This window comes from Microcaecilia unicolor, chromosome 7, assembly GCF_901765095.1.
Source record: "Microcaecilia unicolor chromosome 7, aMicUni1.1, whole genome shotgun sequence".
Lineage (NCBI taxonomy): Eukaryota > Metazoa > Chordata > Amphibia > Gymnophiona > Siphonopidae > Microcaecilia > Microcaecilia unicolor.
Window position 1 is genome coordinate 213,190,460 of NC_044037.1, and position 26,994 is coordinate 213,217,453.

The 26,994-nt window shown below is 42.4% G+C and overlaps 1 protein-coding gene across 2 annotated transcripts in view; it reads left to right on the plus strand.

Moving 5' to 3' along the window:
* Positions 1-24,910, plus strand: part of FRZB (frizzled related protein) — a 53,478-nt gene extending 28,568 nt beyond the window's left edge. For both annotated transcript variants that reach the window (XM_030209472.1, XM_030209473.1), the window contains 3 exons: positions 3,284-3,488; positions 5,186-5,249; positions 23,712-24,910. In XM_030209472.1, the coding sequence (XP_030065332.1) occupies positions 3,284-3,488; positions 5,186-5,249; positions 23,712-23,822 (380 nt within the window). In that variant the 3' untranslated portion in view covers positions 23,823-24,910. The remainder of the gene's footprint in view (positions 1-3,283; positions 3,489-5,185; positions 5,250-23,711) is intronic.
* Positions 24,911-26,994: the final 2,084 nt, after the last annotated feature.

Here is a 26,994-nt window from a genome sequence, read left to right on the forward strand (position 1 = left end):
TTATGCTTGTTTCAAATATGAATTGATTGACAGATTAATTGACATCAAGTTGAGGTCAACTTCTGGTGACTGTATAGATTGAGGGGGTCAATATTCAGCCATTTTGCTGACCACCACTGGTGTTATACCCGGAAATTCTATGCTGGGTCATGTCCGGACTTTGGTATTGAATTTCTGGGTTTGAGGAGCCAGCTAAAGCATAGCTGGTTAAGTGCGATATTCAGCACTTAACCGGCTATGGGTCACCACATAAAGATAAGGCTGACTTTTATGCGGTCCTATTTATGCTGTTACCTTGGATGATTAAGGGGTCCTTTTACTAAGCTGTGGGGAAAAGGGGCCTGCGCTGGTATCAGCGTGTGTTTTTGACATGCGCTGAGGCCCTCTTTTACCACAGTGGGTAAAAGGCTGTTTTTAAAAAAAAAAAAGAAATGGCTGCACGGCAAGTGAAGCACTTCCGTGTGACCATTTCAAGGGGGAGCACTTACCTCACTGCCTGATTACCACCATGCAAACACTGGTGTTATACAAAAATTAAAATATTTTTGTAGCAGTGGAATTGGCGTGCACTGGGCGTGGGAACTACCACTGGGCTGCTGCGGTAGTCCAGCAGTACTTCCAGTTTAGTGTGTGGTGAGCTTGTGTTGGGCTTTCCACTGCTTAGTAAAAGACCCCTAAGGGTCCTTTTACTCAGGTGCGCTGAAAAATGGCCTGCACTAGTGTAGGTAGGCACATGTTTTGGATGCACGCAGATCCATTTTTCAGTGTGCCTGTAAAAAAGGCCTTTTGGGGGGGGGGGGGGCAAAAATGGACATAGGGCAAAATGAAAATTGGCACATGCCCATTTTTGGGCCCGAGACCTTACCACCACCCATTCACTTTGCGGTGAGGTCTCACGCATTAACCAGGCGGTAATCATCAACACGCATACAAGGTGCCTACGCGGCTTAGTAAAAGAGCCCCTTAACCAGATAAGTACTAACTCTGCCCCCTGGAATGCTGCCAAAATAGTGGTTTTGAGATAGGTGCTGACCAGACATGTTCAGTGACACCAACTGGTTAAGTGACGTTGAGAATGTCTGGTTAGCCCCGAACAAGTGATTTAACCATCCAGGAGCCATTTCTGGCCAGGGCCGCCGAGAGACTGGGCTGGGCCCGGGGCAAGGCTACCCTGCCCCTCCCGCCCTCGCTGCCCCGCCCCCCAAGATCGCCACCGCCGCTCCCCCCTTCCGTCCGCCACCGGGCTGGGCCCCCTGCATTGAAATCGCAGTCTCACCTCCGTGAAAGCAGCACTGCAGGCAGCAGAATGCCTCCCTTCAGCCCTCCTTCCCACCTTGTGTCCCGCCCTCGTGGAAGTTACGTCAGACGAGGGTGGGACACAGGGAGGGAAGAAGGGCTGAAGGGAGGCGTTCTGCTGCCTGCAGTGCTGCTTTGACTGTGATTTCAATGCAGGGGGCAGACGGTCGACGATGGAGGGCAGGTGGGACTGTGGTGCCGGGCCCGGGGAATTTTGTCCCCCCTGCCCCCCCTCTTGGCAGCTATGTTTCTGGCTGGTTAAATCACTTTAAATATTGAGCCATGACTTTCTCCAGACTGTCCTGTCTTCTATTTGTGTCTGGAGGCTTTTTTCATAGAGCATTCATTTTTGTTGTGATTGTGTCAATCTATCTTATTGCTGGTCTTCCTTGCCTTCTTTTTTCTTCAGTCTTCAATCTTTCCTAGCAACCTGGCCATTGCATAAAATGGGTGAAATATGGTAATTTCAGTCTAGTCATGTGAGCTTCTAATGAAAATCCAGATGTAAATAAGGCTTCTAAAATTACTATAATTTATATTTTCAGTTTTCAAATTACACTAATCTGTTGGTAAACCGGTACTCACTACGTGCTATAGCACACAAGAATAACAAAGAAGATCAATAAGCACAAAATAAATAACTCATTTAAGGGGCCCTTTTACAATGCCACAAGAGGGTTAATGCATGGGTAGCGTGTGCCAAATCAGCACTATCGCTGGGGTAGCATGTGTACCTGGCGGTAATATCGAGTTTGGCGTGCGCTGAATCTGATGGTAGAAAATATTTTTCTGTTTTTTACCATGGGGGCATTCCCAGCAGTAATCGGCAGCGTGGTCATGGTTGCCATATGGGTAGCATGTGAGCCCTTACCGCTAGGTCAATGGCTGGCAGGAAGGGCTCAGACCATAAATAGGTGTGCGCTAATTTAAATTTTTGCACACACCCATTTCCCAGCCCATTAAAAAAAATGGCCTTTTTACTAGCTGCAGTAAAAAGTGTCCCAACGCACCCACACTACTGCAGGCCACTTTTTATTGCAGCTTTGTAAAAGAACCCCTAAGAGCCCTGTTTACTAAGGTGCACTAGCTTTTTTAGTGCATGCTAAAAATTAGCGCATTGCTAACTGTGTAGATGCCCATAGGAATATTATTGGCATCTGCACGGTTAATGCATGCTAATGCATAGCACGCGAAAAACAGCACGCCTCTGGCGGGGCCTAGTAAACAGGGCCCTTAATATAAAATAACAGAAGGGCTCCTCTCCCAAACCCCAGTTTCTTGCTCCATGTAACTACAGAAGCCCTACCCCCTAATCCATTGTCAAATAGAAGGACCATCCTCCTAGACCCCCTACCCCCAATTCGTATTAGAATAATAAAAGATTTCTCTCCTGGATGCCTTGCCCTCAATGCATGTCACATTAAAAGTCTTCCTCCTAGTCCACGACCACTACTGTCCACGACCACTAACACAACTCTTCCGTTCTCCGATTCCCTAATGTGGCTGTGCCACATGAACTTGATCTTACCACAACATCACCCTGTATTTATTCACACTGGAGCCTGCAAATGCCTCTCCGGTACTATGTAAGCATTGAGCCTACAAATAGGTGGGAAAATGTGTGATACAAATATAACAAATAAAAATAAAAAAATACTGATGCATGTTACCATAGAAGGATTTCCCCAGACCACCCACCCCCAGATTCCTTTAAGCACCTACAGGTGGATAGTAGGGGGGAGGGGCAAGAGTGATCCCCGGTAGCTCTTGCTCACTGATTCCCTCAGTAAAAATGGTGGCCTCATACCCCTAGTGGTAGTCTTGAGGTGCTACAGAGGTCTGGTTACCTAATATGATTTTCTAAGGCAGGAAATTCAAAAAGCACGGGAAGGGGAAGACTTTTCAAACTCAGATTTATATCCCATTTGTAGTGTGCATGTGTGATTTCTTTTTGCTGAGTACTCTCTTGATTATTTTTTTTCTCCAGTTATTCGAGCTAAAGTGAAAGAGGTAAAGAATAAATGTCATGATGTCACTGCCATAGTAGAAGTGAAGGAGATTCTAAAATCTTCCCTGGTGAACATTCCTAGGGACACAGTTTCTTTGTATGCAAACTCTGGCTGTTTGTGCCCCCCTCTCAGTGCCAACGAAGAGTACATCATAATGGGCTATGAAGATGAAGAACGCTCCAGGTAACTCATTTTTGTGTAATCCTGTTTCCTAATGGTTAATTCAAACATAATAGAAGCTGAGTTGCCACTTTATAACACCTGTTATTGTTCTTGTCTGATGCACACTAAAACCTTCTGCTTTTTTAATGTTACAATACTATATATTTTTCACAATGGCACTTTGTTGTTTTGCAATCTTGATGTGTTCTGTTGGTTGGATATTACAGTTTAATGGAAATGCTGTGGCACTGCTATGTAAATGACCTGGTTTCAGATCCTAGATCAGGTCTTCTGCTCCTCAGGTCAGCTGGGGCAGAGGATGCCATAGAGCACGGGTGGGCCGCAGCCTTTATACGCAGAGGACCACATGAATGTCAGCACTATCCCTAGCGGGCTGCGACGTTACATAGAGTCAGAACGGGAAATACATATCCATAGCACTTCTGTGATAAATAAATAAGTAAAAATGTAACTAAAAAACAATAGAAACAAAATTTTAGAGTGACTGTTCAGAAAATATGTGTGAAATACAGTATTTAATGCCACCAAAACTCAGGTATATACTTTTCATTGCCTGACAGGCTGCATAAAATTCAATGGCGCATGGGCTGCAGGTTGCCCACCCCTGCCATAGAGGCAGCACTCACCAATCCTGGGGGAGAGGGGGTTACAATCACTGTGCAACAGTGACACCCTGTGGTCAAACTGAGACCTTATTGACTGACAGGGGTTGCAGAAAGAGCTTTCAGCTGGACACTGGGATAGGTGGGTTGTGTGCAGAATAACAGAAATATCCCAACTGGCACCAGATCTCAGCCCGAGTGGTTAGAGCACCAGTCTTGCAATCCAGAGGTGGCTGTGTCAAATCCCGCTGCTGCTCCTTGTGATCTTGGGCAAGTCACTTAACCCTCCATTGCCTCAGGTACAAACTTAGATTGTCAGCCCTCCTGGGTCAGAGAAATATCCAATGTACCTGAATGTAACTCACCCTGAGCCACTACTGAAAAAGGTGTGAGCAAAATCTAAATAAATAAAATAAATAAAAGCACTTCCCAGACAGTAGCACCTGCTATTCAGATAAGAGCCACTAACCAGGGTCATCTGTTGATCTTCAGTGGCACTGTCTGGACAATATATCTAGAAATCTTTACAGACCATCCAAGTGCTAATCAGATAGTGCTGGGATGGTGCAGGGTGGAGAGTGGAATTATCCGGTTAGCAGCGATATTCAGCAGCACTCTCCGGATAACTGTCCGAACAACTTAGGACAGAGAAACTGCTGATCCAAACAGCAGTGCTGAATATCACTGTTTAACCAGATAGTTCCAATAGGGGGTGGCTAGTGCGTTGAGGGTGGCTAGCGGGTAAAAGGCTGTCTTTTTTGCTGGAAAAGAAATGGCCATGTGATAAGTGAACCACTTGCCATTTTATTTTTTTGGGGGGGCACTTACTGCCACCCATTGAGGTGGCAGTAAGAGCTCCCGCACTAATAGAAATATTTTTGTAGCATCAGAACTGGCACGTGCTAGGGGTGGGAACTACCGCCAACTCGTGTGGTAGCCCGGCAGTGGTTCAGGTTTGGAGAACGGCAAGCCTGCTGCCGCATGCCAACCCTTTCGTAAAAGGGCCCCTGATTGCAGAATGTAATTATTGAGCCATAAAGTTTTGAAGTATATATACGTTGGTAACATGGTGTTTATTTTGTATGGAATGTGCAGGTTACTTTTGGTAGAAGGATCCATAGCTGAAAAGTGGAAGGATCGCCTGGGGAAGAAAATAAAGGTAAAAAAAAAGTTCTTCGTATAACCCTGTAGAAGGTTATGTAATATGTTTTTCCAGACATATCCAAAGTTCTCTACAATGGCAAAATAAGAAACACAAGTGAAAACAAAAAATAGAAAGAAGCATAAAAGATTGATCAATGGAAAAGAAATGATCAGAAATTTTGTTCAATAGAAAAGAAATGACCAGAATTATGGTATGTGTTTTCTTTAGGGGCAAGCAGTAGGTGATTTTTTCCGAAGAATCTTCGCTTTCTAATAGCAGAAGGTTAATGTGTACATGGAAGAAAGCAGTTTGGTGCTTAATTCAAAAGAAAAGCCAAGTTGTTTTGGGAGAGATTTTTTTTTTATTTATGTATTTATTAATATTATCCAATATTTTACAAGACAATCCTCTTGTTCAGGAAAAGTATATAATAAGCTACAAATTATGTAAGAAAAAATAATAATACAAACAGGAAAAAAAAGTGAAGCTTAAGCTTCAAATTAACAGGAAAACTATACTCAAGTCCACCATACATGTGATCCAAGATTTCAGGAAAATACTGGAGACAAATTATCTAAAGGTTTATAAAAAAAAAAGAAATTATACAAATACTGTTAAGTAGAGCAAACACTTATAATTAACGCTTATCCATTTTCACTAAGGTTATGAGCGAAGATACATGAGACGGCTCTGTAAATACATATTTTTTCTCCTTAAACCTTATTATACACTTGCAGGGGTATCTTAAAAAGAAGGTACCCCCCAAGTGTAAAACTTCAGGCCTAAGGAGCAGGAATTGTTTCCTTCGTCGTCATGTCTCCTTAGAGACATCAGGAAAAAGTAAGACTTTTAAACCCAAAAAGGGTTTATCTTTGTTTCGAAAAAACAGACGAAAGATCCAATTCTTGTCTGGTAATAGTGTAACTGTAGCCATCAATGTAGCTGCAGTTGCTAATTCGGTATCAGAAGTCTCAAGCAAGAGAGAGACATTTATCGGAGCTTTGGGTTGAGAGGTTCCTTTCCCAGGAATATAGTAAACCATAGTCATTGGTGGTAAGGTCTGTTCAGGAATTAGTGGTTTTGGGAGAGATTTTAAAGAAAGATGGCCACAGGTCATGTTCTTAAGTACTTTGTTAAGAAATGCAATGAGACAAAATCCTTCCAAAGGTTCTTTGCTATAACAGTGCAGAAAGTTGATACCAGAGCTGTTGTAAAACATGATGCGGTCCGGGTCAGACATTTTAAAGGGGGCCCAAAAGCCCACCAGTAGGCTGTATCCTCTTCAGAAGTAGACATTGGGGCCTACTGTAGGATGGGGGCCCAGGAAAACTGCTCTGTTTACACTCCCCTAATAATGACCGTACCCAATACTGTACTGGCAGTAAATTTAAAAGGCTTTTCTGCAGGTTGGCAATGTTTAAGTGCATAAATAGCTTTTCTAATTGCTGAACTATAGGCATACATTATCTAACATATCTAAATTATATACATAAATTTATCTAACTTGAGCGGAGACATTCCTTGGGGCAGAGTTAGAGAGGGGAAGTTTATCCATGTGCACACACTTCATAAACTGGGAAATCTGTGTGTACTAAAGAGCAGGTATAAATGTGTGTGTACATAAGAATAGCCATACTGGGTCAGGACATTTGACCTGGATTGGCCACCGTTGGAAGAAGTCTAACCCTGTATCCTGCTTCCAACAGTGGACAATCCAGGTCAAATGTACTTGGCAGAAACCCAAATAGTAGCAAGATTCTATGCTACTGATCCCATTAGAAGACTGTTGACTTTTCCTCCAGAAACGTCCCCATACCTTTTTAAAACTCAGATATGCTAACTGCTTTACCACATCCTCTGACAATGACTTCCAAAGCTCTACTATTCGTTGAGTGAAAAAATATTTCCTCCTATTTGTTTTAAAAGTATTTCCATGTAACTTGATTGAGTATCCCCTAATCTTTGTACTTTTTGAAAGAGTAAAAAATCAATTCCATGTTCTTCGCCACTCAGGATTTTGTAGACCTCTATCATATTCCCCTCAGCCGTCTCTTTTCCAGGTTGAGGAGCTCTAATCTCTTTTGCCTTTCCTCATATGAGAGCAGCTCCATCTCTTTTATCATTTTGGTTGCTCTTCATTGAACGTTTTCTAATTCTACTATACCTTTTTTGAGATACGGTGACCAGATTTGCACACAATAATCAAGGTGAGGTCGCACCATGGAGCGATACAGAGGCATTATAAATTCTTGGTCTTATTTTGCATCCCTCTCCTAATAATTCCTAGCATCTGGTTTCCTTTTTTGGCCACTGCTGCACACTGGGCAGAAGATTTCAGCATTTTGTCTATGATGACACCTAGCTCTTTTGCTTGGGAGCTGACTCCTAAGGTAGACCTTAGCATCAAGTAACTATCCATGTGGAAGTTTCAGAGTGAAGCTATCTACCTACCTTCCTTTTGAAAACTGGTGTAATTTGTGTGCGTACCTGCCGCACAAGTGAGGTGGCGAGTTAAAAGATCACCCCATAGTGGATAAGACAGGCTGCAATAGGAAACTAGGGGTTAATTTTATAACAGAGCATCTAGGCAGGGAAAGCCCATGTTGTGCCTATTTCATAAAGGCACAGTTCAGAAAATATTACCCAGCTACACAGTTCTTCTATGTTTGTTTAAAAAAAAAATCATATAAGACAATCTACGCCTCTTCCTTCTCATTCATCAGCCCGCGTACCTGGAATGCTTTACCGAGATTCTTGAAAGAGACATCAGATCATCAAACTTTTAAGAAACTGCTAAAGACTTATTTGTTTAACAAAGCCTACTCCGAAGTCAACAATGCTGTTTAACTCCCTTATTCTTTTCCCGTTTTGTTAGTTTATCCACTCCTTTCCTTCTGTTAGCTTCTCTTGTCAATTTTTGTTATTGTATAATGTAATTTTATTGTAACTTTGTTAGCCACATTGAGCCCTCATAAGCTGGGAAAATGTGGGATACAAGTGGACCAATAAATAAATAAATCAATAAATACATATGTTTTGGACCATCAAAAGGTGACTATCAATTGGGCAGCTTGCCCCAAGATATTTCTGTCACCTTAAGTCATCATACCCCTAATTCTATAAAAGTTGCCAAAATTTGTGTATGCAAATTTGGGTGTGTGCCCAATTTGGACATGCAATTTAATTGAATAATGAGCCAATTAGTGCCAATAATTAGCTTTTCTACAAGCAATTATTGGCACTAATTGAAATGAATTAATATGTACATGCTTAAATTTAGGCGCGTGATCCGTGCTTAAATTTTATGTATCACTCGGAAAAGGGGGTATGGAAATGGAAGGGTCATGGGCATTTCAGGGCGGGGCATGGGTGTGGGTGTGCAATTATAGAATAAGGGGGTTCCTCATGTAAATTTAAGTGAAGGCATTTACACCACGTTTTTATTGGTGCAAATGGACACACCTAAATTTACATGTCACCCCTGCACTTAAGTGCTATTCTTTAAACCGCACCTAACTTTAGGTGGGGGCTTATGGAATAGCACATAAGTGGGGTTTTTTCCATGCGGATTTTTTAGGCACAATATATAGATTCAACCCATATATCCAGTTTTGTACTTAATTTGAAGGAGTAAAGAGAGTATTTGGATTTCACAAAACACGTCACTCGATTCATCAATACTTTCATCTTCAAACATCAAAACTCATATTTTAAAAGGCTTATGAGACTTAACTGTTACAATGCAAGTGATCAGTTATCAACGTGAATCAGGTTTTATGTACTGCATCAGGGAAGATGGCAACCTTTACAGACTCTTAGCAATATTTTTCTACTAGGGCATGACTCTTCTTTTCTGAGAGGGCTCTGGGAAGGAGAAACCTCATGTGCTTTCAGATTACAATATTTATGTTTATTAAAAGGCTTAATATCCCACCATTTCTGCATGCAGGCCATGGCGGCTAACAAATTGCAACAAAAGTCAGGAGAGAAAAATGAAAAGAACACCAAAAATAAATAGGAAAGGAAATGACCAGGCAGCAAAGAAACAATCATACATATTTATTGGGAAGCAAAAGAAGGTTAGACACATGTGAGTCAGCTGTTGGGACACTCATACCACCATGAAACTGCTAACCCTTACGACAGAGATTTACAAGGTGGAGTTCCTCAGTTCTGTGATGTCTCCTATCTTATTTAATACTAGTAAAAAAGGCCTGTTTCTGACACAAAGGAAACGGGCGCTAGCAATGTTTTCCTCGGAGTGTGTATGTTTGAGAGAGAGTGTGTGAGAGTGACTGTGTGAGAGAGAGAGAGTGAATGTGCAAGTGTGTGTGTGTGACAGAGAGAGATTGAGACTGGGTGCGAGTGTGTCTGTGAGAGAGAGAGTGTGTGTGTGAGAGTGAGTGTCAGGGCCCCCCCTCCCCTTTCTCCGTGTTCCAGGGTCGCCCCCCCCCCCCCCTCCGCTTTTTAATTTTTTTTCTAGTTTTTGTACAGGTGGTGCATTCCCCCCTCTTCCCCTGAGTTCCAAACCCCTCTCCTCCACCGAGTTCCAGACATCCCCCTCCCCCAGGCCCCCTCCCTCCCCCCGAGTTCCAGACCGCCCTCCCTCCCTCCCCCAAGTTCCAGACCCCACCTCCCTGCCGCCCTCCCTCCGATTTCCAGACCCCCTTCCAAGTTCCTGACCTCTGGACCACCCTGCCGCAACCCTTCCCGACACCAACCCTCCCCCACTGCTGTCGCGTACCTGTGCTGGTGGGGGACCCCAACCCCCACCAGCCAAAGTCCTCTTCTCGGCCAAGCAGCATGGATGAATGATCTGATCAAGTTTGAATTTGTTTGTGTGCGTGCGTCTGACGTGGTAATGAAGAGGAAGTTAAAATTACAGGCCAGTTAGTAGTGGGAAAATTAATGGAGGCATTCTGTTTACGGAGAGAACAATGAAGCACAAGACGGCATGGTTTTATCAGAGGATGATCATGTAAAACATCTCCATTTTTTAAAATTGAGTGACTAGAGAATTAGATCAAGGACATGCATGAGATTTCAGAAACGATATTACCTCATATTGAAGATTCATAAATAATTGGAGTAGTCTAGTGGTAAGATCTAAAGATGGGGACTGGATTAGAAATTGGTTGAGGGAGAAAAAACATGGGTAATTGGTGGAAATTACTCAAGAGTTAAAAAAGGTTGGTACCTAAATGTTGGGTCCTAAGGCTAGTTTTTTATTATAGCAAATTTATCACTAGTTTGTTTCAATACCTTTGTGAGCAATATTGCAGAGGCGTTAGAAGGAAGAGTTTGCCTTTTTGTGGATAACACTAGAAACTGTAACAGACTTGACAACCCTGTGGGAGTAAACCGAATGAGAAGTGAGCTAAGAAATCTTAAGAAGTGGTAAAATGATTGGCAGGTAAGATTCAAAGCAAAAAATATCATGCATTTGGGTTTACAGAAATTCAGAGTTCCAAAACATGATATGTATGTGTGTTGTGGGGGGTGGGACAGGGGAGAAGGGATAGAGCTATTAATGCATACCTATAAAGAGATAGGCCTTGAAACAGTTATAGCTGCTAGTCTAGTGGTAGTGAAACGCTGGATAAGTCAGTGGTTAGAATGGTATTTCCTAATGGCAATATATCAAATTTTATATAAACTTTAAAGCAGAATAAAGAGCTACTGTAATAGTGTATCTTTGCATGATATGAGTAAGACCTCACCTAAAATATTGGATTAATTGTGTATGCTAATCCGGCAGTGCCTGATTACTGCTGGGTACACACTGGTGCTACAAAAATAAATATATTTTTGTAGCGCCAGATATGACGGCGCACTGGGAGTGGTACTTCCTTTTTAGCCGCTTTTTAAAATGGCCCAAAATTAGGTGCTGTTTGTAGAATAGTGCTTAGCATCAGGAACTGTGACTACGTTTAGGCGCAACAATTTACACCAAGGAAACCCCTTTATTCTATAACATCATGTGTAAATTAAAGTGACATCCATGATTTGTCCATGACCCTCCCATGGCTGCACCCCCTTTTTGGACCTATGCCTAAATTTATGTGTGTAAATTTTAATTAAATCCAATTAGTACCAATAATTACTTGTTAAGATCTCAATTATTGGTGCTAATTGGCTCATTCAATTAAATTGCATGCATAATTTTTAGCGACTCTTACAGAAGTTGGAGGATTGTGTACAATGCTGGAGGCAATGCCTGTTTAAAAGATAGGCTGGATGCAGACCAGAGAGCTTTAGTTTGGTTGAATAAAAGAATTGCTAAACTGCTTTTGACAAAAAAATCAACAAAGTGGTGTGCATATCTTTAAAAAAATGTAAAAAAGAACCCAAACTAAAAACAGCCAATCCATAAAACAGCAAAATAAAATAAACAAGGTGTACGTGTAAAGCTATATGAGATGAGACTGAAGAACCTAACTATGTATACCCTAGATGAGAGGAAAGACAGGGGGATATGATAGAAACTTTCAAAACCTCAAAGTTAAAAATAGTAAAAACAAGAAAGCCTTTTATAGAGGAAAGAGTGCTCTAGAACAGGAGATCATGGTATGAGGGTTCAAGCAGGTAGACTCAGAAATAATATCAGAAAATATCTCTTCCTTGAAAGGAGTGGTGGTTGCACAAATGTCATCCCAACAGAGATGGTGGAGAGGGAAAAGGTAACTGACTTCAATAAAGCATGAGATAAGCACAGTAAAATATATGAAGGGAAGGAAAGCTTGAGGATCAGATGGATCTGTTGCCTATGCACCAGCAATTAATTTAGGCAGACTAGATGGACCTTATAGTTCTTATCTGTCATTATTTTCTCTATTTCTTTTAACACGTATTGTAGTTTAATGAATACCAGATGTTAATTTACATACAAATTAACATATTCTTTCCCAATGAGTACTAAATGTTTTCATATCTTAAAATTAGATGTTTTATTTTTGCTACAGAAAATAATTGAGAAGCCATTTTGAGACCTGACAGGATGCTGAAGTGAACAGTTATCTAACCCCCTGTTTTCTAAGCTGCGTGACAATGTCGACACAACCCATTCAAAGGGAATGGGCGGTGTTGGCATTAGCGCATGGCAGGGGGTAAGTAAGCTGCTGAAAAATATATTTGTTATTAAAATGCGAGAAGGTGCTGAACAGAAGTGAACTGGAAACATAAGACTATAAAATAGTCTTTTCAACCCACTCTGCGCTGAGCTACAGAATACATTACCTGCCTCATTTCCTCATACAGGATCCTCATACATGCAAAGTCACTTGGAAGGTCTGAAATTGGTTGAGAAAAATTATTCTGACCAAGCCCGACCTGTAACTTCATCATTGTTTTATGGTCAAAAGACAAAACTGCCTGTCTACACTGCAATCCTTACTCAGCCTCATTTCTATACTCATTGAAACAGATGTTTACCCTGATTCTGTAGGAATCAATTGGGGAAACGCCACTATGCATACAGGTGCTACTCAGTGGTGTACCAAGGGGGGTGGGGGCGGTCTGCCCCGGGTGCACGCCGCTGGGGGGTGCCGCGGCGCGCGCCTGCTCTGAGTTCACTGACTTCGCGCGTTTGCTGCAACTTCCTCTGCCTTGGAACAGGTTACTTCCTGTTCCGGGTCAGAGGGAGCTGCAGCGAACGCGCGAAGCCAGGGAACTCTGAGCAGGCGCGCGCTGCGGCACCCCCCCCCAGCGGCGTGCACCCGGGGGGGGGGGTCCGCGCTGCATCAGGAGGGGCGGGGCGCCGCCCCGGGTGTCAGCCCCCCTAGGAACGCCACTGGTGCTACTGGCCTGATTAAGAAGAACTTCCCAAGTGCACCTTGATACGTTGCCTGGAAGATTTCTTTGACACAATGCAAGTATTAAGAAGAACACAGTAGTACATTTGAGCCATTGAGATCATAATCAGTGCACCTTGGCTAATAGTAAAGTTCATTTCTATCGTGGCCTACACAAACTAATTCAGGAAAGCAAAATGCAATTGTTAACTGGTAATTGACAGCAAAAAGTGCTGGTATGCAAGACCTACATGTGTCCAAATTTAGCACTGTCATTTCCCTCCATCCTCCCCTTAGTTGTTCTGGTCATGATGGAAAAACGTTCTTAGGAGACTAGCCACATATATTCATTTTGTATACATCATTAGAAAATCAAAAATAAAGTTTACCCTTAAGACAGGAATGGGAAAAAATCCAATCAAAATATGTAATCAAAAAAATTTCAAAAAACCTTTTAATCCAAAAATCAGAGAACATCCCCCCTTGAAAAAAAAACAAAATAGTGGAGAAAAAGACCTCAGTCAAAAATTTCACAATTCACATAAAGCAAGGGTTGGCATTCTTAATCATTGGTCAGAAAAAACTCCATTAATACTTGTATATCAAAATTAATTTTGGGGAGCTCCCATGCCAAAAAAAGACAACAAAATAATCCAATCTTTATTCACGTAAACAATGCCAAAATAATAGTTCAAATTTAAATGCAGTGTCCTAAACCTTATACATAAGAAAGGTAGGAGTTCAGTGGAGTGCTGCTGTTGAGGAGCATTGTATCAAAAAAGACAGGGATGACATGTCCATACTCAGTGCTTGACTTTGAAGGAGCCATGGCAGATAGAGACAGAAACTCCACCACTCTCAGCAGTTCTCCATCCACATTCTTGCAGTTGGTGCTCCAAGGCTAATTGTGGGATGAGGAGAACTATCTTCCCAACTCCAGGAAGTTAGGCATGTCTTGTATCCTGTTTTTCTGTGTGACAAGCGTAGGGCCTGCACACTTTGTTGATGTGTCCAGAGTGTGCTGGTGAGCCTCTTCTTCAGACCACTGTGCTTCTTTGCACTAGGTGGATTCAGTCCACTGAGTGTCTTTTTCTGGTGTCTTTTTTTCAGATCCAGACCCTGTGAATTTGAATTGCCTGTTATTGCAGTTGCAGTGGGGAATTCTGCCTCTTGTCTACTGGAAGACTGAAATTGAGGGGGCAAGGATGCCCCACTGACAAAGGAAGACAATGTTGACCTATTGAAGGGTATGAGGACCCAGAGAACCAGTTGTGAATGGTGGAGGAGATCTACTTCATGAGTATTTTCCTGTATATTTCTGTGATCCATCATGGAGGTAGGACTACATACCTGAAGCTCCCTGTTTATTTGGTGTATTTTATCCATGTTATGTGGTCCTTACCATTTTCTCATCTCTTGCTTCTATGTATCATTTAGTCCAAGATTTTCAGGCACCATGCTCCCCTCTTCTGTACTTATGAGCTGTATCTGTGCATGTGTCTGCCCTGATGTTTTATGTGCTTTGGATGCTGTTCTCTCTTGCATGTATCTGAAAGCATTTAGATGTGAAGATGTAAGTCACCTAAATGAGGCACTTTAGGGCATAACTTACAGCATTCTGTTAGTTATGCATGTAAATGTGGAACCTGCCCCTGCCCATGCACCTTCCCCTGTGCACACCTCCTTGCATTTCCACAATAAGCAAGTTGTGCATTAAAGATATAGAATACCATTTCGTGCCCAATTAGCAACTTATGCACGCAACTGTAACAGTCTCATGCATGCAAGTGCTAGTGTTTTATAACATATGCATGCAATTGGCGACCTGTTTTAGAATGAGGGGAGGGGATATATGTGCATTTGTGTTACATGTGTAAATGTCTAAAATATAGCCTGTGTGCACATAGGCGAGTACATGCCAAATTCCCATATCTTGCATAGTATCTACTTGCAGTTGGCCATGCTTGTGGGAGGACTCTGTGCGGGACATGAGCGGGACTCATACTTACGCATTATCTTCCGGCATTTAGGCGCCCACAGTTACACTAGCTTTATGGCTAGTATAAGTGGTCTAGCCTAAATACCACACATGTATGTTACATGCTACACTAGTATTCTATAAAGGAAAGTAGGCACCTACTTTCACTAGGCACCTACTAGATGTCTTGTTATAGAATTGCGCTCCACATTTTCTTTCTTGTGTGCATCGTGTCTTTGAATTCATTATTCATGCTTCTTAGTGCTACTGCTGTCCCCATGTAGTTTATAGTTCTTCCCTTTCTCCTGGTCTACACAGAGCATGCTGCAGCTTCTCCGAAGGGCCAGTGTCCTGTCAACAAGGTATGCTACAAGTAGTTGCCAGCATACATACATTCCCTAGGGCTTGCTGTAGATGGGGAAAGATGTCCTCTATTGAAGGTACAGTTGTATGTGTGGCTTTCTTTCTTGTTTTGCACCTACACATTTCTAATATGTTTGGAAACCATCCTAAGTAACTAGTTTTTTTCCCCCTGTTTTGCAGCTGTGCCCAGACATGGAACAGTGAGAAGGGGCCCATCTGGGTAGAATAGGGGCTTTTCAATTTGAGCAGACCACAGGAAAACCAGCATCCAAGGACTTGCTCAACCCAGGAAAGGAGTCAAAATATCAAAAGATTCTTTTATGCTTCTTTATTTTCAGTAAAAAAAAAAAAAACAGTTGGTATTTTTGTTGACTTTTTGGCTTTTGGTGTGCATGAATGCTGCATTTGAGTGACAAGTGTGTGTGTGTGTGTGGGGGGGGGGGGGTGGTAACTTAAATCTTGTTCTCAGTGGATTGCAGAGCCTGATGCAAAACAAAATGGTGATTGGGTTTCTTGGCAATAGTAATCATAACAAAATCAAATTTGGCATAATCACTGGAAGAAGGACATTAAATAAAACAACTGGTGAAGTATTCAGCTGTAAAAAGGGAGATAATAATAAAATGAAGAAATTAATTGAAAAGGAGCAGTTGCAAAGGTTAAAAACTTGAACATAATAATTGCTATACTGGGTTGGACCAAAGGTCCATCTAGTCCAGCATCCTGTTTCGAACAGTGGCCAATCCAGGTCCCATGTACCTTGCAGAATCCCCCAAATTAGCAAGATTTCATGCTACTTACCCCAGGAATAAGCAGTGGCTTTCCCCAGGCTTACCTCAATAACGGTATATGGTCTTTTTTCTAGAAATTTCTTCAAATTGTTTTTTAAAATTCCAGCTGTGCTAACAGCTTTTCTCACATCCTTCTACTCCCCCACCCCCCAAAAAAGGGGCTTCCCTTTTCTCCAAATTGTTCCCATTCTCTACTAGGGGAGAAAGATTATCCAGCCATTATTCAGAACAATTTTACTGGTTACATTGCTCTGCCCGACCCATACACTAATATACAGTAGCACTTATCAAGAGTGTACCACTGAATATTAATTGAGACCTCCATGGCAATCTACAGTTGGTGCAGACCCGTAAACTATCTGGGCACTGCTAATATTGAAAACCAGTGCCTACGAACTGTGTGGACAAATGGGATCATGCAAAATGCTGTTCTTGTCTGTGCACAATTAAGGGTCCATTTACTAAACTGTAAGAAAAGGGGCTCTGTGGTAGTGGCAGGGATTGTTTTTCCCACATGCCAGGGCCCTTTTTACTGCAGCGGGTAAAAAGCCCTCCCCCCAAAATGACCATGCAGTAAGATAACTCTTACCGCGTGGCCATGGGGCAGGGCGCTCTTACCACCACCCACTGAGGAGGTGGTAAGAGCTCCCACAGTAAACCAGTGGTAACTGGGTAGCACGCGGCGATGTCCAATTACCGCCAAGTTAGCACTGTGCTAGGGAAAAAAATTTCCCAGAGCACCAGAAATGATGCACATTCCAGTTGTAACTACCGCCAGCATCCATATTGTGCCGGCGGTAGATCCAGATTAGTGAGCGGTAAGCTTACGTTGGGCTTAACGCCGCTTAGTCAAAGACCCCCTTAGTTATCTGAGTACTAGCATTGAATACTGGCTACACCTGGATACCTTCCAGTGGCCTGCAAAGACCCAGGTATTCAGCACTATAGATGGATTGGGTCCGATACTGAATATCCAAGTCAAATTTAGCTCATAATGGTCAGTGCTTTAAAAAAACATTGAGTCAAAAGCATTTGGCCACTAGAAAACATCGCTGTATATTTTACCGAAGGTCTTTAAGACCATTTTTCCAACATTCCACGCATCCACTCAACACGGTACTGTGTTGAGTCTGCAGTCATCAATAAATTCTCTGTTTGAAACTTTGGAGTTCTTGTTGTTTGTCCTTGGAAGCCATAGTCCGATTCCCACTGCTTTTGACTTATTGAATTTCCCGTGGGTCTATAGTGTTCTTCCGCTTCAGTGGACTGTTTTCTTCTTCAAAAAAGCATTGACCACAGCAGGCTGAATATTAATCCTAAAATAGAAAATCCCTCAGCCACTGATACACAAATATCAATACTACCAAACCTAGGCAAAATAATGTCACAAATTATTTGAAGTGTTCTAAAAATCTTTTGTATTCATTTTTTATATTAATTATTATAAAAAATGTTTAAGAACACTTCAAATAATTTGTACAGTGACATGATAGTATGAATATTAATCCTTTCATGTTTTAATTTCTTGTACTCCCTTGGGATAGCATGGGACCCAGTCCCTGAAGCTCTTTTATCTTTTACCTAATTTTCTCGATTTACTAACATGCATTACCATGTTAACGCATTACATGCTGGTAATGCGTGTTACTTGTAACAAGGTCCCACTGCATAAATTGGGAACTGCAAATAAATAATACACACTAACAGTGGGAACACATGTTAGTAACACTAGCTTTAGTTTATCAGCTATGCTCTTGCTTGAATGCATGTGACCTGGAGACTTTAGTTCATGCTTTGATTACTTCACACTTTATATATCTAATACTGTAAAAAAAAATTGCGATATTCAAGATGGATCTGATTTTATAATTTCAATTCCAAAACCATGCTCCAAGCAGGTGAAAATTCGCATTTGCATACAGTCAGTAGGTCCATTCTGCAAAATGCTTACAATCTAAATCTGTCCCTAAAATCGAGTGTAGTACCGGAAGACTGGAGGGTAGCCAATGTTACTCCGATTTTTAAGAAGGGTTCCAGAGGAGATCCGGGAAATTATAGACCGGTGAGTCTGACGTCGGTGCCGGGCAAGATGGTGGAGGCTATTATTAAGAATAAAATTGCAGAGCATATACAAAAACATGGACTGATGAGACAAAGTCAGCACGGATTTAGTGAAGGGAAGTCTTGCCTCACCAATCTAATGCATTTTTTTGAGGGGATAAGCAAACATGTGGACAATGGGGAGCCGGTTGATATTGTATATCTGGATTTTCAGAAGGCGTTTGACAAAGTGCCGCACGAAAGACTCCTGAAGAAATTGCAGAGTCATGGAATCGGAGGTAGGGTATTATTATGGATTAAGAACTGGTTGAAAGATAGGAAGCAGAGAGTAGGATTGCGTGGCCAGTATTCTCAGTGGAGGAGGGTAGTTAGTGGGGTCCCGCAGGGGTCTGTGCTGGGTCCGTTGCTTTTTAATGTATTTATAAATGACCTAGAGATGGGAATAACTAGTGAGGTAATTAAATTCGCCGATGACACAAAATTATTCAGGGTCGTCAAGTCGCAGGAGGAATGTGAACGATTACAGGAGGACCTTGCGAGACTGGGAGATTGGGCTGCAAGTGGCAGATGAAGTTCAATGTTGACAAGTGCAAAGTGATGCATGTGGGTAAGAGGAACCCGAATTATAGCTACGTCTTGCAAGGTTCCGCGTTAGGAGTTACGGATCAAGAAAGGGATCTGGGTGTCGTCGTCGATGATACGCTGAAACCTTCTGCTCAGTGTGCTGCTGCGGCTAGGAAAGCGAATAGAATGTTGGGTGTTATTAGGAAGGGTATGGAGTCCAGGTGTGCGGATGTTATAATGCCGTTGTATCGCTCCATGGTGCGACCGCACCTGGAGTATTGTGTTCAGTACTGGTCTCTGTATCTCAAAAAAGATATAGTAGAATTGGAAAAGGTACAGCGAAGGGCGACGAAAATGATAGTGGGGATGGGACGACTTTCCTATGAAGAGAGGCTGAGAAGGCTAGGGCTTTTTAGCTTGGAGAAGAGACGGCTGAGGGGAGATATGATAGAAGTGTATAAAATAATGAGTGGAATGGATCGGGTGGATGTGAAGCGACTGTTCACGCTATCCAAAAATACTAGGACTAGAGGGCATGAGTTGAAGCTACAGTGTGGTAAATTTAAAACGAATCGGAGAAAATGTTTCTTCACCCAACGTGTAATTAGACTCTGGAATTCGTTGCCGGAGAACGTGGTACGGGCGGTTAGCTTGACGGAGTTTAAAAAGGGGTTAGATAGATTCCTAAAGGACAAGTCCATAGACCGCTATTAAATGGACTTGGAAAAATTCCGCATTTTTAGGTATAACTTGTCTGGAATGTTTTTACGTTTGGGGAGCGTGCCAGGTGCCCTTGACCTGGATTGGCCACTGTCAGTGACAGGATGCTGGGCTAGATGGACCTTTGGTCTTTCCCAGTATGGCACTACTTATGTACTTATGTACTTATGTACTTATCTGATGCAATGGAGAGTGAAGTGACTTGCTAAAAGCCACAAGGAACATCAGTGAGAGAATCCTGTTTTCCCTGTTTCTCAGCTGATGCTGAGATAAAGTTTCTATCAGCACTGATTATATACATAACAACATAGTAAAGGACTGCAGTCTGCCCATCAAAGTGGCTCCTTCTATGCCCTGTTTCAAAGTGTGAAGGTCAAAAGTTTTGCTTTGATTGCATCCTTTTTTCTATACAGAGATCCTCTGTGTTTGTGACACACATGTTTGAAATCAATCACTGTTTTTGTCCCTGTCACCTCCATGAGGAGGGTATTCAAGACTATTCTGAACACTACATCAATGACCTTACTAAAAGGAAATTTTAAAATAATCCAGGAATGTAAGATGTTTGAAATTAAATGAATATGATACTTTGCAACTAGATCTGAGTACTGTTTTGTTACTTTCTGGTCCCCCAATCATCTCTCCCTCTGTTCTCACTCCTTCCACACATCTGTACCTCCTCCCTGAGACACTCATTGGAATGCTTTTTATGTCAGAAGCCAGAGAAGTTCTGACATGCTGTTCCAGCGCTGTTCAGTACAGCACTGGAGTTTTGAGCATGACATTTGAGCCTTTACTTTGTCACCCAGACCAGTAGAACACAAAGGCATAAAGTGTGATTTTGAAGAACAAATAAGAGAACCTAGAAAGTTTCTGACTTGTGTGTCTGTGTGAGGGTTGGGGCCCCTCTGCAGTCCTTCTAATCACAAGAGAAGAGAAGGGGAATCTGAGCTACTTTATGAATACCAGCAAGGCTGCTGGCTGAAGTCTCTAAAGACTTCAGCCTGGAAGTTGGAGGTGCTTCTCTTCCAACCAGGAAAGGGTACTTTTATTAGAGAGAAATGGAAGAAGGCAGCATGACACATTGTTTTAAAGAAAATGATGCTTGCCACGCTTTGCTTACCCTACTACAGTGTAGGGTTGCTAGGCTGGGTGGGTCGCTTTGCCAGTCACCCCTCTCCCACCCACCCACACAAACTTCAGGGGCTGTTTGGTGGAATTTTTGGCACTCTATATTTTAAAAGTGTAAGTTATTTGTATACATTGAATGCTACAAGACTTCCACTAGAGGTCATGGTGGCCATTTATGGTCAGACCCACAACGGATGCGGCAAAATGAAAATTGCCACGTGTCCATTTTGGGTCTGAGACCTTATCGCCAGCCATTGACCTAGCGGGAAAGACTCATGTGGTAATAGGGCGGTAATGTCCTATGCGCGCCAAATGCCACGGTGCGTATCCGTTACACGCACCTGAAAATAAAAAATATTTTTCAGACACGCGTATCGGATGCGAGCCAAAAATGAAATTACCACAAGCTACGCGGTAGTCGAGCGGTAACTCCATTTTGGTGCACATTGGGTGTGCGTAGACACATGTGGCTTAGTGAAAGGGCCCCTTAGTAACTCTGTCCTGTTAAGTGTCACTGAATGTCACCAGGTAGGTGGCCACATGTGATTTAACTGGGCAGGAATCTCTCCTGCCTGGTTAAATTGCTTTGAATATATATTCATTTTATTTTATTTATGCATTCTTGTATCCCACTAGTTTCGGTTCAAAGTGGCTTACAATTTACAATTAGGTGAAGCTACAGTAATGTTTTGCAATTAGAAAGTGTTATAGAACATCTGTCGTTTGTGTAGTTAGTTATAGAATTTTTTGAAAAGGTAGGTCTTTAGTTCTTTTCTGAACTGATGATAATTTGTGATGCTTCTTGATGCGTTGGATATTGAGTTCCACCATTTAGAGCCCAGATAGCTAAATCCAGCCAAGTAGATGGTTTTGTAGATTATGTTTCTGCAGTCGGGTAGGTGTAGAAGTAGTTAGCCTCTGGTTTCTGGGTTTGCATTTCTTGGGGATAATTCAATCAGATCTAGCATGTATTCAGGAGACATTTCAAACAGTATTTTATAAATGAGGGTGCTAAATTTTGAAGAATAATTTTGCCTTGATTGGCAGCCAGTGTAGCATTTCAGGCATACTATTTTTACTTGAGGAACAGGTGACCATGACATTAATTAGTTACCTCTTTTACTAAGCTGTGGTAAAAATTGACGTTAGCGCTCCCTTATGTGATCATTCCGATCAGTATAAAAGGAAGCACCAGGACATGGGAATGTGTACTTTGCCAGTAGGTGTGTACAAGGGTGAAGTTTAGGTGGAGCGTGGGTGGCATCCACCAGTATGAGTGTAGATTATAAAATACACTAATCTATGCACATACATGAATAATCTAGGCATGAACATTTACTCCTGCTTGTGACTTCTGCTGCTTATGCTAGTATTTTATGAAGACTCATAGGGGTCCTTTTACTAAGCTGCAGTAAAAAGTGGCCTTAGTGTACCCTGTGTGGAGGAGTAGCCTAGTGGTTAGTGCAGCAGACTGGGAAACTGAGTTCAATTCCCACCAGTGGCGTAGCTACATGGGGTCAGGAGGGCCTGGACCCCCGTAGATTTGGCCCTGGACCCCCCTGCCGATGACCCTCTTGACCCCCCTCCCGCCGTCGCCATCCTTTGCTGGCGGGGGACCCCAACCCACGCCAGCCGAGGTCCTCTTCTTCCCGCAAAAGGCTTCCTTCTGTTTCTGACGTCCTGCATGTACAACGTGCAGGACGTCAGACTCACAGAACAAAGCCTCGCAGATCAGCTGATCTGCAAGACTTCGTTCTGTGAGTCTGACGTCCTGCACATACAACATGCAGGACGTCAGAAACAGAAGGAAGCCTTGCGCGGGAAGAAGAGGACCTCGGCTGGTGGGGGTTGGGGTGCCCCACCAGCAAAGGTAGGCGACGGCGGGTTGGCGGCAGGAGGGGGCATTGAGAGGGTTGTCGGTGGGGGGGGGCAAAGTTGGTGGTGGCGGGGTCGGCAATGGCAGGGGGGGGGTGTCGGTGGTGCCGGGGGGGGGGGGGCTAAAATGTGCCCCCTCACCTCAGGCTCTGGACCCCCCTCCCGCCGAAGTCTGGCTACGCCCCTGATTCCCACTGCAGCTCCTTGTGACTCTGGGCAAGTCACTTAACCCTCCATTGCCCCAGGTACAAAGAAGTACCTGTATATACTATATAAACCGCTTTAAATGCAGTTGCAAAAATACAGAAAAGTGGTATATCAAGTCCCATTCCCTTTCCTTTATGTGGATTTTTCTGTCATGCTAAGGCCATTTTTACCATAGCAGTTAAATGTCCAATTTTATTTTATTTTTTTGAATTAATGGCCATGCACTCATTTTTTACTTCTACATTTATTCTCTTTATTTGTGAGGACCTTTGAGGAAGGCTTTGTAGCTGAAACACATCCCGTGTTGGGTCAGTACTGTATGGGTCATGACTATACACGCGTTTGATTTTATGTTGGAGAATAAAGAGTGTTTTTAGAAGCTGTGGATTTTTTTTCTTTTGGAACTGACATCCACGAACATTTTTGGTTGATTCTTCCACCCACTCTTTGCTTTTTCATGTGTTAATTTTGCCATTAACTTGTGGCTATTAAAAAAAATTACCTCGTTGTTTATATTTATCTTTACATTTGGTCATTTTATTATTTTTTATGCCGTTAACAAAATTGTAAGTTTTATGTCAAGCTGTACGCCACCGTGGGTGAATCTCTTCATAAAGGTGGTCAATAAATCAATAAAATAAATAAAACAGGGGTGGGCAACTTCGGTCCTCTAGGGCTGCAACCCAGACGGGTTCTCTGAATTTCCCCAATGAGTATGCCTGAGATCTGTTTACATACAATGGAGGACTGAGGTTGCCTACCCCTGCAACAGCATAATCATTCTTAAACATACATTGAAACATTTCAGAAAATCATGCCAATCGTTTTGACAAAATACAGAACCATCAAAAATCTGAATATATAAACCACTCATTACTAAAACCCTGCTTCCTCTCATACTCTAGAATGTGTAAACAAATACTGATGGGTAGTGTCTGTGTGCATATGTTTTAACTTTTTCTTTTAAACTTTCTCTTTGGATTCAAATTCTTTTTAGCGTTGGAACCTAAAGCTTCACCACCCTCCAAAGGGCAAAAAAGAATCTGGCCAAAGCAATCCTCCTCAGAAGCCAAGCAGAAGCAAGAACCCAAGGCAAACCCGCAACTGAATAGGAAGTGGTATGTGTAATGCTCGATGGACTTTATGCTAAGACTTGCATTGTTCGAGCAGCAAAGAAGAAAATTGCACTATTGCACGATATATTCTACTGTTTACTACAAAATCATGTTGTAGCAAATCTTAGGTCTTCTACTTTCCGTATTTTTTTGTTTTTGCTCTTTTTTTTTTTTGCACGCATTTTAAAAAATATCTGATGCTGTATTTCACTGACAATAAAGTATCTTGGGATTGAAATGTGCAGGCCATTCCGGTGAGAGATTTATGGTTCCTAATTTTTCACTTGGATTTACAAGAGCACTGATGGATGCCCATAGACTGACTTGGTTTATGACAAACAGATAGGATTACAGTTGAGCAGGAAACAGAAAATCTAAAATCAAAATTTTAATCCACTTCCACTGAACAAATCATTCTCCTTCACTATCCATGGTTGAATCTGTTAGTTATTTGAAGGGAAGGTGGACAGAGGTTCTGAACTGTGTAACATAGTGTGAAAAATAGATTGACCGAATAAAAACTAGTAATGCTTGGCATAAGCCTTCTGAGCTGATGCTGGGGATTAATTTAAAAAGCACAAAACACTCTAGAAAACAAAGTGTATACCTGGTTGGAAACCTTACAGATCATAAGTCCTAGCTGCTTGATGTTTCAGAGAATGGTTTTAGATGTTCAGGCTACTAATTGTCTGAACAGCAATGGAGAAAACATTCTCTTCTGATGGCAGCTTTTAACAATACAAATTTTCTGTTGTTTCAATAAACCACTTGTCTAAATCTTTGTGTGAAAGCATCTGCCTAACTTCTCCTCTGTATAATGTATACATTATTTCATTGAAATGTGTTATATTTATCCTGCATTACATGGCCTGCCTGTAGTAATTTACAATCTGTTTGCTTGCTGATGATGGGAATGTTCTAGTTTTGCTGAGCTGTACACCGGACTCAGTCTCCAGACGTGTTCACCAGGCAAGGTCTGCACTTTATCAGTTTGATTATATACTGGTTTTGCTGTATTTCCAGAGATAACACTGTTTAATGCTCAGTCAATGATGTTTAATAAAAGAGTTATAGTTGTTGACAGGAAGATTATCCTGACTCTTGCACCAAATGCAGATTTTTATGATCTGCGGTAGATCATTTACCCCTGGAATCTATAGATGGTGCCCAAAATTGTGCATGATGTTGAAATCCATGCACAAATAAATTAGTGAGGGGCTCTTTTAGTAAGCCATGTAAGTTTCTACACGTGCCCAACGCGCACCAAAATGGAGTTACTGCCCGGCTAGCACGTGTCTGTTGTGGAAATTTCATTTTTGGCGCATGTCCGATACTTGCGTTCAAAAAATTTTTTTTATTTTCGGATGCGCATATTGGACGCGTGCCAAGTGGCATTTGACACACATAGGTCATTACCACCCGGTTACCGTGTAGACTTTACCGCTAGGTCAGTGGCTGGCAGTAAGGTCTCAGACCCAAAATGGACACGGGGTGATTTTCATTTTGCCGCATGTCCATTTTCAGCAAAAATTTTAAAAAGGCCTTTTTTACAGGTGTGCTGAAAAATGGATCGGCGTGCGCCCAAAACCTGCGCCTACACTACCACAAGCCATTTTTCAGTGTGCCTTTGTAAAAGGACCCCTAGATTTATCATTCACCTTTTCCAAATCTACACTCAAGATGAATTACCTTCAGGTGTTCTAGTGTGCTCACAGTCTCACTTGGGTGAAGTGACTTTCTCAAGATCATGAAAAGACTTGAAAGAAGAATTGGGATTTAAATCTTGGCATCCCTGGCTCACAAACCACTGCTCTAACCACTCTGCAACACCTTTGGCTGGTTCTTTAATAGGTACCTCAGCCTAACAGACTATTACTTCATTGATGACCCATAGGACCACAAGAACTCTCATCCACAATAGGGAAATGATGAATGATAGAATGGCTTTTTGTGATGACGTCGAACAGAAAATAGCAACAGAACTAATAGCTTAATTCTTTGGTTTTTACAGAAGATAAAATAACTTCAATACTTGCAATGGAAGTAATACATAATGGAGGGAATTCGATAAACAGTGCTTAAACTTGAGCACCAAAAAAAAAATACAGTGTTATTTTATAAAGGGCACGCATCTTTTATAGAATAGCATTTATCGCAGATCCCACACCTAACGTTTGGGCGCTGGATTTGTGCCTGCTGAAACAGGATGTAAATGCCGGCACCAAAGTTAGGCGCGGTTAGGCAGTATTCTGTAATTTCGCGTACAGCTTTTCAGAAAGCCCCCAACACGCCCATAGCCATATCCCCTTTTGAGATAAGTGCCATGGTAGTTAGGTGTGCCTTATAGAATAGAGCACATCCAGATGTGCATGCATATTTTAATGATTGCTAATTAACATTAATACCTGTTTGTTAGCACCAGTTATTGATGGTTCAGAGCTCATTATCTGATTTATTCGTGCATGCATCTTGGAAGCATGCAGGGCCGCCAAGAGACACAACTAGGCCCAGGGCAGAGCCGGACTGCCGCCCCGCCCCTCCCTTACTCATGCCACCGCCCCTGCCCGCTGCACAGGACAGCATGTTTGAAAATATAAGTGGGATCAAATAAAAATGCTACCGAGCAATAAAGAACCACAACGTGGATGTAGCAGCTCATAGGTTTGTTTGCTTTGTTGTAGGATGACTGCTGTGTGGAGAAGGTGAAAGAGAGACTAACCTAATTGGCTTCAACTTTTTGACGCCATCCCATCTCCTGTTGTCATCCAACCTCCTTGGTCTGTCCTATTATTACACCAGGGGCGTAGCTGCTATGGGGCCACGGGGCCTGGGCCCCCGTAAATTTGGCCCTGGACCCCCCTGCCAACGCCCCTCTCAACCCCCCCACCAATGCCGTCTGTATCTTTGCTGGCGGGGGACCCAACCCCCGCCAGCCGAAGTCTTCTTCCTGCGTTTGGTTTCTTCTGAGTCTGACGTCCTGCTGCACGTACAACGTGCAGGACATCAGACTCACAGAAACAGAACGAAGCCCTGCTAAAATGTGCCCCCTCACTTTGGCTCTGGCCCCCCCTACCGCTGAAGTCCAGATACGCCCCTGCTACACTAGCCATAGAGCTGGAATAACTGGGAGTGCCTAAATGTAGCAGGAACACATGTAACTTTTAC